The 13,169-nt window shown below is 44.0% G+C and overlaps 1 protein-coding gene across 3 annotated transcripts in view; it reads left to right on the forward strand.

Moving 5' to 3' along the window:
- MCOLN2 (mucolipin TRP cation channel 2) overlaps positions 1 to 13,169 on the forward strand; it is a 73,041-nt gene that overhangs the window by 16,542 nt on the left and 43,330 nt on the right. For all 3 annotated transcript variants that reach the window (XR_016237225.1, XM_008264961.5, XM_008264962.5), the window contains exons 2-4: positions 3,127 to 3,286; positions 8,747 to 8,920; positions 12,569 to 12,722. Coding sequence is in view for 2 of the 3 variants with exons in the window: in XM_008264961.5 (XP_008263183.3) it covers positions 3,127 to 3,286; positions 8,747 to 8,920; positions 12,569 to 12,722 (488 nt within the window). In the remaining variant the exon portion in view is untranslated. The remainder of the gene's footprint in view (positions 1 to 3,126; positions 3,287 to 8,746; positions 8,921 to 12,568; positions 12,723 to 13,169) is intronic.

Raw genomic sequence — 13,169 nt, forward strand, 5'->3', positions numbered from 1 at the left:
TCATGCCAGGGCGTTAACCTACTGCGCCACAGTGCTGGCCCCTACGTTCTCGCTAACAGTGGATTAAGGTTGCTTTCTCGCCGGCGCCGTGGCTCAATAGGCTAATCCTCCACCTTGCGGCGCCGGCACACCGGGTTCTAGTCACGGTTGGGGCGCCGGATTCTGTCCCGGTTGCCCCTCTTCCAGGCCAGCTCTCTGCTATGGCCAGGGAGTGCAGTGGAGGATGGCCCAAGTGCTTGGGCCCTGCACCCCATGGGAGACCAGGAAAAGCGCCTGGATCCTGGCTCCTGCCATCGGATCAGCGCGGTGCGCCGGCTGCAGCGGCAGCCATTGGAGGGTGAACCAACGGCAAAAGGAAGACCTTTCTCTCTCTGTCTCTCTCTCTCACTGTCCACTCTGCCTGTCAAAAAAAAAAAAAAAAAAAAAAAAAAGGTTGCTTTCTCCCTACATCCTTGCCAGCATTTGTTGTTTGTTGATTTCTGTATGAAAGCCATTCTAAATGGGGTGAGGTGAAACCTCATTGCAGTTTTGATTTGCATTTCCCTGATGGCTAATGATCCTGAGCATTTTTTCATGTGTCTGTTGGCCATTTGAGTTTTTTCTTGAAAAATAACTGTTAAGGTCTTTTGCTCATTTCTTAATTGGATTATTTGCTTTGTTGTTGTTGAGTTTCTGGAGCTCTTTATGGATTCTGGAAGTTAATCCTTTGTCAGGTGCATAGTTTGCAAATATTTTCTCCCATTCTGTCAATTGCCTCTTCACTTTGCTGATTGTTTCTTTTGCAGTGGAGAAGCTTCTCATTTTGATGTATTCCCACTTGTTAATTTTGATTTTGATTGCCTATGCTTCTGGGATCTTTTCTAAGAACTCTTTGCCTATGCCAATATCTTGTAGGATTTTCCCAATGTTCTCTAGTAATTTGATAAGTCATAGATTTAGGTCTCTGATCCATTTTGAGTGGATTTTTGTGTAAGGTATACAGTAGGGTTCTTGTTTCATACTTCTGCCTGTGGAGATCTAGTTTTCCCAGAACCATTTGTTGAAAAGACTGTCTTTGCTCCAGGAGTTCATTTTAGCCCCCTTTTCAAAATAAGTTGTTTGAAGACACTGTGGCAAAAAATGACCTACATGATGGCTCTGGCTAAAACTTCCAGAACTATATTGAATAGCAGTGGTGAGAGTGGGCATCCTTGTTTGGTTCTGAATCTTAATGGGAATGGCTCCAATTTTTCCCCACTCAATAGGATGCTGGCTGTGGGCTTGTTATAAATTGCTTTGATTATGTTGAGGAATGTTCCTTCTATACCCAATTTGCTTTAGGTTTTCATTGTAAACAAGTGTTGAATTTTATCAAACACTTTCTCTGCATCTATTGAAATAATCATATGGTTTTTGTTCTTCAGCTTGTTAATGTGGTTTATAACATTTACCGATCTTTGAATGTTGAACCATCTCTGCTGTGAGCAGCTCTAGGCAACCAAGGAGCTCTGAGAGTATGCCACAGCACTTTGTGATTGCCCAGATCCCAGCTACATTTGGTCTCTTCTCCTGCAATCACTGTTCTCTCAGTCCCAGCAGCCAGTGCTCTCAGGGTCAAGGAGTCCAAGTGGAGCCACTCTGCCCTGCTAGCCCGTCCTGACTGCAGGGGACTGAGGTGCTCCCAGGGCCACTGTCCATGTATGTTCCAGCCTTCTGGACCGAGTCCTGCCCTCCCAACTAGACTTGATGCCAGTGGGATACGTGGGTTTTGCTCTCTGGTAAGATCTCTGGATCACAGGCACGCACCACACCCACCAGCTGCAGCCCTGCTCACTTCACAATTGAGCTGGGTGCACAGGAGAGTTCACAGGCGGCACTTCCCTTTCGTGGGGATGGCTCTCCCTCCCCTCCCATTGCCAGGTGGGTTCAGCTGGTGCAGTGGAGACTCCCTCTGTCAGTTGCTCTTGCACTGCCGTGGGTGCCCACACCAACTGGGTGGAGAGTGACCCCAACAATTGCTGGGTGCCTGCACATGGCAAACATATTTTTAAAGTTTTTGTTCTTTGGAGGTTGAGGCTCACTGGGTAATTTCTTTTTTTTAATTTTCAAAATATTTTTATTTCAAAATTTTTCTTATAGATATTTTTGCCCAAGCTGTTTGTCTTTAATATGGTAAGCACAGTTATTCTTGGAGTAGACTCTGTTATTTGGATTGTCCATGTGCTTGGTTCCCATGAACTACTTGCTGCTCACTGTGTTTCCCTCGTGTTTTAGTGAGAGCACTCACACCCTAGGATGAACGCCTGGAGAAGAAGGCTTTCTATGTCTTCATGACTCAATTTTGGTAGATTGTATATGTCCAGGAATCTATCGTTTCTTCTAGGTTTTCTCATCTGTTGACATACAGCTCTTTGTAGTAATTCCTGATGATTCTTCTTATTTCTGTGGTATCTAAGGTTACGTTTCCTTTTTCATCTCTGATTTTACTGATTTAGGTCTTTTCCCACTTTTTTTGGTTAATTGTGCCAATTGTGTATCAATTTTGTTGATTTTTTCAAAAAACCAACTCTTCATTTCACTGATTGCTTGTGGGTTTTTTCTTCTTTTTTTTTTTGGTTTCAATGTTGTTTATTTCTTTAATTTTCTTTCTTTCCTCTGACTAATTTGGGGTTTGGTTTGTTGTTATTTTTCTAGGTCCTTGAGATGCATTGATAGCTCATTTATTTGGTACCTTTCCAATTTCTTGATTTAGGCACCATTTACTATAAACTCCCCTCGTAACATTGCTTTTGCTGTATCCCATAAGTTTCGATGTGTTGTTTTGTTGTCTTCATCCATTTCCAGGCGCTTCCTCTGGGTCTCCCACATGGGTGTCAGGAGCATTTTTTGCTGCTTTCTTAGGCCATTGGAGGTGGAGCAGCTGGGACTGGATCCGGTGCCCAGATGGGATGCTGGCATTGCAGGTGGCAGCTTTACCCTCTGTGCCACAATGCTGGCCCCTAAATTTCAGATTTTTTAAGAGAAGTTGGTTCCTGGTTGAAGAGAGAGCTTGTATGGCCGGGGGAAGGAAGCATGTTACTGGGAAGTGTTATTCAGGCTGTTCTGGGTTTTATTTAAAAGGTCTTTTAAATTCATCTTCTATGGCAGAAATGCAATGGCGCATCTTGATTCTGAGGTGAAAGAAGAATGCCTGAGGGAAGACTTGAAGTTTTATTTCATGAACCCTTGTGAAAAATACCGAGCCAGACACCAGATTCCGTGGAAACTGGGCTTGCAGCTTTTGAAGATAGTCATGGTCACCACACAGGTAATTTGTGTTATCATCTTGTTCAGCTCTCTTCCTTACTCCAAGATAAAATTGTTTTCATGGGTTCTGTACTTACTTTTATTCTGAAAAGCCCACAGAACTGTAAAATTGTTTGGGGGCTGACGTTCAATTTAGTAGATGACATTGTTTTAGTAAGAAATGATGAGCTCTTCTCTGCACAGGTGCTGTATATAGTAGATAAATGCCGATCTCTCTTTTTTAAAAAAGATTTATTTAGTTGAAAGGCAGAGTTACAGAAAGGTGGAGGTCTTCCATCCGCTGGTTCGCTCCCTAAATGGCTACAACAGCCAGAGCCGGGCTGATCTGAAGCTGAGAGCCAGGAGCTTCTTCCTGGTCTCCCACATGGGTGCAGGGGCCCAAGCAGTTGGGCCACCTTCTGCTGCTTTCCTAGGTGCCTCAGCAGGGAGGTGAATTGGAAGTGGAGCAGCTGGGTCTTGAACTGCAGCTCATATGGGATGCTGGCGCTGCATTACCTGCTATGCCACAGCACTGACTTCTTGATCTCTAATGACTGAGTTTTCTGCAGGAGCACTTCAAACAGCTCATGGAAAAATGGAATTAAAAGGCTAAATTTATTTTGTTGAAAAAATGATTCAAACATTTTTTCATAATGCATGAAAAATGAGTATTATAAAAACTATTTATGAATTTCAAATTTTTTTACACCAAAATAAACTCATATTTTTAATTCCACTTGTCTTTGAACTTTCTGAAGTACCCTTGTATGTCTGAATGAGGTCCATGGGCCTCCTAAGGATGCCACTCCAAAATGATTTGTGTTCTTTAAACCTCTCACTTTTATTCAAAGATACTTTTGATATCTGCTTTTATTTTGTCTGCCAATTTACAGAATGCTATTTTCATTTTATTACTAGCAATGTGCTAGGTGCTAGCAGGAGTGTGCAAAAGCTACGTTTGGATTTTCTGTGTAAGTTCCTGTTGGTGAGCACTTTGTCACAACATGAAAGCAGCTGTCCGAGGTGTCCCCTAGTTTTCAGGGCTGTGGTACTGAACCAGTCTTCAGGAGGTTTCTCTGTAGATAACGCCATTTGAAACATATGCTCTTTCAAAAACAGTATTGGGGTTGGTGTTTGGTGTAGCAGTTCAGCCTCTACTTAGCACATCTGCATCCTATATCAGACTGCCTGGTTCGAGTCTTGGCTCCCTCACTTCCAATCCAGCTTCCTGCTAATGCACAGTCTAGGAGGCGGCACATGATGGTTCAAAACTTGAGTCTCTGCTACCCATGTGGGAGACCCAGACTGAGTTCTGGGCTTCAGGCTTTGTCCTGGCCCAACCTTGGCTGTTGTGGGCACTTGGAGAGTGAACCAGTGAATAGAAGATTGATATCTCTGTCTCTTTCTCCCTTTAAAATAAGATGAAAATAAGTAAATAATAAACCTTAAAATAAAAACAGTGCTGTTAGGATATTTGGCTGCATTGTCAAAAATTACTCAGTTATCAATGTGAAATTATATAAAGATGTTATTTCTGAAACATAAAATAAGTATAAAAAAACCCACCCTCTGTGCTGGTATGTAGCATAGCAGCTAAGCCACCATCTGCAGTTGCAGCACCCCATGTGGGCACCGGTTCCAGTCCTGGCTGCTCCACTTCCAATCCAGCTCCCTGCTAATGTGCCTGGGAAAGCAGCAGAAGATGGTCCAAGCACTTGGGTCCCTGCAGCCACGTGGGAGACCCAGGAGAAGCTCCTGGCTCCTGGCTTTGGCCTGGCCCAGTGCTGGCCATTGTGGCCATTTGGGGAGTGAACCAGTGGATAGAAGATCTCTCTCTTTCTCTCTCTCTGAGTCTCTAAGTCTCTGTTCCTCTCTCTCTAACTCTGTCTTTTAAATCAACAAATAAATCTTAAACAAACAAAAACAAAAATAAAAAAACCTTCGTATAGTTTCATGTTGCCGCATTCCCTTTCCACATGGAGGGTTTGTGGCCACAGCAGACGGAAGTCTTTGGGGCTGGTCACAGGAGAAGTCTCTACAAGGGACGGGATTTCCTCTCCTAGCAGAGAGGCCCAGAAGCCGGTGCTGCAGGGGTCTCCATATTGAGACAAATGGGAGATTTCCCTTCACCTAGTGGGGCAGGAGGTGGATATCGGGGGCCAAGCCAACGGGTGATCCCTCCTCACCTTGTCCGAGGAGGACCTTGCTCATTGGATACCTTGCGTGTTCAGGTCCCTGTTCGGGCGCCAGATACTGCTTAGTCCCGCTAAGCCACACTGTTGGGGATGAGGAAGGCAGCGCTGCCTTTTCCCTCCACAAACACACTGGGGACAGGTTTCCGTGAACATGTCCGTGTTTATTCACAAGCACGTACATTATAAAGGGCAGGGAAAAGGGGTGTAACCAATTCTGGGGAACGCTGACCATAGGGCAGAACGGACACTGGCGCCCATATGCCTATCCAATCAGCTTGAAGGTCATGTAGACAGGATGGCTCCCCAGGTGGGCCTAATGGGTCTGGGTTGCATCCGGGAGCAGTTTACCTGATTGGCAGAAGGTGGGGGTGGGGAGAAATGTGCCTGGGCCCAGGTAACTGCTGAGATCGCCAGTTTCAGGGACGAAACTTTATTCTGCATTTGGGAAGAGGCCTTGCCGTTGCATCCCAGCTCATGAAGCTGAGGCAAAGCAAATTACTTCACAAGAATCAGGGTCACTGTAAATGTGTATGCTTATTAGCTTTTTCCATCTTGATTCTGAAATTTGAATTTCGTCAACCTGTAAAATGGGTGCATTGTTACTGTTACTTGGGAGAAAAGATGAGAGTAAGACCCATTTTTGCCATTTGTTTAATTTTGTTTCCAAGTTTCTTCTATTGCTAAACCAGCTCCTATTTCAGCTTTTTGATCAATGAATCTAACTATAATTCTAGCTTCCCTGGGCAAAAAAAACAATTATTGTCTTTGACTTTACCTCCTTTGATCTGGGAGCTGCTAAACTCAATTGATTTTTCCTTCAAAACTACATCCATTTGTGCTTTTCCACACTCATTACCTTCTGCCTAACACAGACGCTTATCTCATTGCTGAGTTAAAAACCCATCAGAAGTGTCTCCTTTGCTGGGCATTCTGTTGAAATACAGCTATGGACATTTCCAGGGCCGCCGACAGCTGGTCCTTAGCCTAGTGTTTGCCACGCACCAGGCTCAGGAAGTGTTTATGCAAATTAATCCATTTCCTCCTTGCTGTAACCCGGTGAAGTAGATTCCGTCATTATCTCCATTTTATGGATGAAGAAGCTGGGTCAAAAAAGCATGAAGCATTGGTTGGAAGCTGTTTACTTAAGAAGTGACCTTGAGTCCAACCAGCCTGGCTCTGGAGGTCGCACTCTATTTGTAGTTTTTAGTCTACATCTAGGTCCTGTGTGCAGACTTTGCAGTCTAGATGTGTTAACTAGGCTGCTTCTGGTCTTCATGTTACGTCTGCCTTTCTTATCCACATACCTACCAGTCCATTCAGTGCTAATACCAGATGACTTTTTCATATGATAGCTTTACTCCACTGGTCAGAAACTTCTGCAGAACCCACCTTGGCACACAAGAAAACTTTGTCTCTTTATCCTGGAATGCCTGGATTTCCAAAGTCTCCTTCTACTCATCTTTCCAGCAGTTTGTCATCTACTCTTTCCTACCCAAATCCTAGCCACATGGACCAACCCAGTGATTCACCCCCATGCCCTGTTTCACCCCTCAGGTCCCAAGGTACTCTCTCTCTCTCTCTCCCCCTCTCTCTCTCTTGGCAGGTGCCATTTGCTATCCCATCTCCCCTACCTGCTTGCCTGAGCACCCAGTGCATGGTTTTCCTTCGTGATCCTGGCTGTGCATATCTCCAGCTTCATTAGTAATAAGAAAGTATTTCTGGGAACCAGTAATTTCTGTTCTGGTGCAGACATACCCTGTCTCCCCTAATAAAATTGGGAGGGCTTAGACTTCTGTTTCCATGCTACTTGGGTAACAGCTAATTAAAGCAGATTTTTTTTAATACCTCTCCTCCCATCAGATCTCCTCCCATCCCACTTTTCGCTCCTCTTTTTTCTCTCCTTAGTGCTCTGCTCTCAAGTCTAATGAGAGATGAGTGGCATTTTATCTCAGTTGATGAGAAGGAAACTTTTAAAAATATTCCTTCTCTGCATTCTACAGTAGTTTACCATCTCGAGGAGGTGTCTGCAGTCTTTTGCTTGTTTTAGTCTTCCCTCCCATGTTCCGTATACATATTAGAGCAGTATCTTCTTTTTACCTGCTACAGAATATTTTCTCCTATGTTGATTTTAGTGAGGTCTTAAATCTACGATGTCACATTGCACTAAATGATGATTTTTTTTTTGTCACATGTGGTTCTCTCGGCAAATCTTAAGACCTAATTAGTCAGACTAGAATGCATTTTGCTGTCAACTCCTTTTAAAAAGTAAAGTTGTTCGGGCAAGACCTCATTCCTTACTCTTGCTCTGTGGGAAGTGTTTGGTTTGTCAGAGCAGGAAAGAGACTTCCCAGTTTTTTTTCCCAAGATTCATCCCCCTTAGAGCTGCTTTTTTAAATTATTAATTTTATTTTATTTGTAAGGCAGAGATACAGTGACAGAGACAGAAAGAGATCTTCCATCCACTGATTTCACTACCCAATACCTGTAATAGCTGGACTGGGCAAAGCTGAAGCCAGGAGGCTGGAACTCAATCTTGGTAACCAACATAGGTGACAGTTCTTGAACCATCACCTGCTGCCTCCCAGGGTGGACTTTAGCAAAAAGCTGGACTGGAAGTCCTGCAAGGACTTGAACGCAGGCACTCTGATAGGTGATGCAGGTGCGCAGAACCCCTGTCTCTAAGAGGTGCTTTGAAGATCCCAGCCCTTCCCTGATACTGGGCCATATGTGTAGATGTTGGCTTGTTCTGTGAACGGTAGAATGGAAGAGACTTCTTGTTTCTGATGCCAGAAAACAGTGGCTCCAAGCAGAGTTTACAACAGCAAGTTCTTTCATTCTTAAAGCTGAGTTGATGAGCCTACAGTTCAAATAAAGTGGTAAGTTCAAAATCAGCGATTCATATTTCACTCTGACATTGTGATGTGTGCTATTTCATTTCCCAAGAGTAAAGCAGTGGGGAGAAAAGAAAAAAAAAATCTCTATCCTAGTGGAGCACAGTGTAATAGCTCCCTCTTAGGATTTTAGGAAATGAAATGAACAATAATTATTATAAATGTTTAGCCCAGTCCTTGGTACTCAACACAGTTTTGTGTTACTTCAAATTGCTGATGTAGTTTTATGAAGCTGTTCTTTGGAACTTGTATTTGACATAGTTGACATTAGTATAAACCAAGAGTTGAGATTGTTCTTCTGATGTTTAGAAGTGAAGGTTGGTGATAGTAGAATGACCTTTTCCTTCCCTGGTAAGTAGTAAGATTCATATGTTCCTATACAATTTTCTTCTACAGCTTGTTCGTTTTGGTTTAGGCAACCAACTGGTGGTCGCTTTCAAAGAAGATAACACCATTGCTTTTAAGCATTTGTTTTTGAAAGGATATTCTGGCGTCGATGAAGATGACTACAGTTACAGCATATATACTCAAGAGGACACCTATGAAAGCATCTTTTTTGCTATTGATCAGGCAAGTATTTTGCTGTAGAGGACCTATACTTTTTTTTTTATTTATTTTTTGACAGGCAGAGTGGACAGTGAAAGAGAGAGACAGAGAGAAAGGTCTTCCTTTTGCCATTGGTTCACCCTCCAATGGCCGCCGCAGCCGGCGCACTGTGGCCGGCGCACCGTGCTGATCCGAAGCCAGGAGCCAGGTGCTTCTCCTGGTCTCCCATGGGGTGCAGGACCCAAGCACTTGGGCCATCCTCCACTGCCCCCCCTGGCCACAGCAGAGAGCTGGCCTGGAAGAGGGGCAACCAGGACAGAATCCAGCGCCCCAACCGGGACTAGAACCTGGTGTGCCAGCGCTGCAGGTGGAGGATGAGCCTAGTGCCCATTAATGCATTCTTAAAGTATAGGTCATCGGGCTGGCGCCGCGGCTCACTAGGCACATCCTAGGCCAGCTCTCTGCTGTGGCCAGGGAGTGCAGTGGAGGATGGTCCAAGTGCTTGGGCCCTGCACCCCATGGGAGACCAGGATAAGTACCTGGCTCCTGGCATCGGATCAGCGCGGTGCGCCGGCTGCGGTGCACCGGCCGCGGCGGCCATTGGAAGGTGAACCAACGGCAAAGGAAGACCTTTCTCTCTGTCTCTCTCTCTCACTGTCCACTCTGCCTGTCAAAAAAAAAATGCATTAATACTTCACCTTCTTGTTTCAACCAACAACAACCATTATGCATAGGATGGACATTTGGTGCAGCAGTTAAGATACCACTTGGGACTGGAGTGCCAGGGTTTAAGTCCCAGCTCCAGTCCCAATTCCAGTTTCCGGGTAATGCTCACCCTGAGGGGCAGAGATGATGATTCAAGTAGTTAGGTTCCCTGCCATCCACATGGGAGAACCAGACTGAGTTCCTGGCTCCTGGCTTTGTTCCTGGCCTCCCCAACTGTTGCAGGCATTTGAAGAGTGAACCAGTGGCTGGGAGCTCTGCCTGTCTCTCCTTCTGCCCATCAAAAAAAAATTAATGAATTCATTAGTTAAAATTTTAAATGTTAAAAAAGAAAATTTTGAAAATTATACATATATTAAAATAACTAGGGCTGGTGCTGTGGCACAGCCTGCCCTGCCTAGTCAGCACACAGGTAATTTGTGTTATCATCTTGTTCAGTTGTTTTCCTTACTCCAAAATAAAATTGTTTCCAAGGGTTCTGTACTTACTTTTGTTCTGAAAAATCCACAGAACTAAATCTACAGAAGTAAAATTGTTCAAAGGTTGAAGTTCAATTTAGTAGATGACATTGTTTTAGTAAGAAAGGATGAGCTCTTCTCTGCACAGGTGCTGTATATAGTAGATAAATGTCCATCTCTCTCTCTCTCTCTCTATTTTTTTTTTTTTTAGAAAAGATTCATTTATTTAGTTGAAAGAGTTACAGAGAGAGAGGAGAGACAGAGAGATATCTTCCATCTGCTGGTTCACTCCCCAAATGGCTGCAATGGCTGGGCTGATCCAAAGTCCCCTGCACCCACATGGGAGACACGGAATAAGCTCCTGGCTCCTCACTTTCAATCGACCCAGCCTCAGCATTGTGGCCACTTTGAGAATGAACTAGTGGATGTAATACCTGTCTGTCTCTCTCTCCCTTTCTCTGTAACTTTGCCTTTCAAGTAAATTTAAAAAATAATAAATAAAACAAATATATGTAGGGGAATAAAAATTTCTCCTCTACCCTTTAAAAAAGTAACTGTAATGTAAATTTTGCATAGCCTGGAAAAATGTTTATGTCAATTTTTGGAGCTACATTTATTTCCACACAATACAGTTTACCTATTTTGAATTTTTCTTTGAGATTTATCTTTTTGATATATTCCATCACACCTACTCTTTTTGGTAAATTGCCCCAAATCAAGTAGACAGGCTATATTTATAATCTCAGAAGGTTTGATGAAGAGTTGAAACTCCATCTGAGATTCCATGCTATTTTGATGTCTTAGCATTAATAAACCTAGCTGAATTCTAAGAATATGGAATCTAACGTAGCTATACTTTGGTGAGTATGAGAGATTGGTGGCCTTGCAAATTGGTGAATTTGCAGAAAACACTTAGAGTAGAAAAACAGTTCTTTGTTTTTCATTAACTCGTCAATAAATATTTGCATGCCTAGTATGTAGCAGGTCCGTGTCTAGGCATTCAGAATATAGCAGTGAATAGAACTGGTAAAACCCTGCCCTTCGTGAGCCTAATTCTAGAAGGGAGAGCTAGACAAGTGAGAGCAAGTGAGATGTGTATTGTTGAATGTTGGGTCCCTGAAAACAATACCCCCCCAAAATGTGCTGATGAGCAAAGCTGAGTTTTTGCTTACAGCAGTGAGGCAGGTGCTGCCTTGGGTGGTCTCCGTATTTCCTTGGGAGAAGAGGGAGCCCTTCAATATGGGGCAATCTTGGTTAGAACTGGGTAAGGATCAAAATCAATCTTAAAAAAAAAAATCAGGGGTCAGCGTGTGCTACAGCAGGTTAAGCTGCTACCTGCAACAACTGCATTCCAAATGAGCACTCATCCTAGTTCCACTTCCTTTTTTTTTTTTTTTTTTTTTTGGACAGGCAGAGTGGACAGTGAGAGAGAGAGACAGAGAGAAAGGTCTTCCTTTTGCCGTTGGTTCACCCTCCAATGGCCGCCACAGCTGGCGCGCTGCAGCTGGCGCTCTGCGCTGATCCAAAGGCAGGAGCCAGGTGCTTCTCCTGGTCTCCCATGGGGTGCAGGGCCCAAGCACTTGGGCCATCCTCCACTGCACTCCTGGGCCAGAGCAGAGAGCTGGCCTGGAAGAGGAGCAACCGGGACAGAATCCGGTGCCCCGACCGGGACTAGAACCCGGTGTGCCGGTGCCGCAAGGCGGAAGATTAGCCTAGTGAGCTGCGGCGCCAACCCTACCTGTTCCACTTCTAATCCAGCTCCCAACTAATGCACCTTGGGCCCCTGCCACCTACATGGGTGGCCGGGATGGAGTTCCATTGCAGCCATTTGGGAAGTGAATCAGTGGATGGAAGTTCTCTCCAGATCCCTCTCTGTCTCTCTCTCTTTCTGGTTTTCCCTCTCTATGTATAACTCTGACTTCCAGATAAATAAAATAAATTAAAAAACAATTTGATAAGGATCATGATATAGTAGTCCAGGGTTGTGGCTGACACAGCAAGTTGAAAGTTGGTGGGGGAAGAAGGGGCAATTCCAAAGCATCTTGGAGTTGTCATCAGGCAGAATTTTTAAATTGGTATTTATTTAAATGACTTTTTCCAGATCCTCCTGAAATAAACAACACTGTTATTTATAACTTTTGTGTTCCTGGACAAAAGTTTCTGGAATAGTAAAGTCATTATGAATGAAGATGGGGGTTAGCAAAGCCTTGTCAGTGCGGGTAGCCAAATAGTAAAGTTGTGCACACGCAAGCCGGGGTGTGGATGCTTTAGGTCCTCAGTGATGTGTCCCAGAAAGATCTCTGGAGATGGGCAGTGCCCAAGCAGTCATGCATGTTTGCAATATTCTTTGTGGTTTTTAAAAATCTATTTCTTAACTTCTATGTTATTTTGCTTTGAATTAACAGTAGTTATTGTATATGTTATGTATTTATGGGATACAGTGTAAGGTTTTGATGCACGTTTGCAATTGTCATTACTATGTTTTTAATAGTATCATCGTCTAAAGAACATCTCCCTGGCCACCCTTGATTATGGGGAGAATGAAGAGCATAGGATCGGCCTGAAAGTCTGTAAGCAGCATTACAAGAGGGGGACGGTGCTATCGCCCAACGCCACACTGAGCCTTGACAGCGACGTCGAGATAGGTAACGTGGCAACTGTTTCATCGCATGCCTTTACCGTCTTCTGCACTAGGAGCACGAGTTCCCTCACGTGCAGCAGGCCACAGGGAGCTACTCAACCTGTCACCCTACCTTAGCCTGCCAAGATTCAGGGGTCCCATGGGTGGGTCTTTCTGGTGTAGCTTAGTGTTGTTGCTTTAGGGATAAATGCACAGGTGTGTTCTTTTTGTTTAAGCTTTGTCCCTCAAGAAAGGGTAATTGGGCATTTTGGAAAAATGGGCCTGCATATATTAAATGAAGCAACATGTGTAGAGATGCAGAACATATAATGTTTGCAAAGGCAAATAGTGATTAAGAACTCATTTTCTTTTAGGAGATCTCTCAGCAAAACATGAATAAGGAAGTAAAATTGTTTTGTGCCAGCTCATTAAGGACTTCAAAGCATAGCATATGTCAATGCAAAGTGTTTGA

Source organism: Oryctolagus cuniculus, chromosome 7 (genome assembly GCF_051225735.1).
Source record: "Oryctolagus cuniculus isolate XC-2025 breed Fujian yellow rabbit chromosome 7, ASM5122573v1, whole genome shotgun sequence".
Taxonomy (NCBI): domain Eukaryota; kingdom Metazoa; phylum Chordata; class Mammalia; order Lagomorpha; family Leporidae; genus Oryctolagus; species Oryctolagus cuniculus.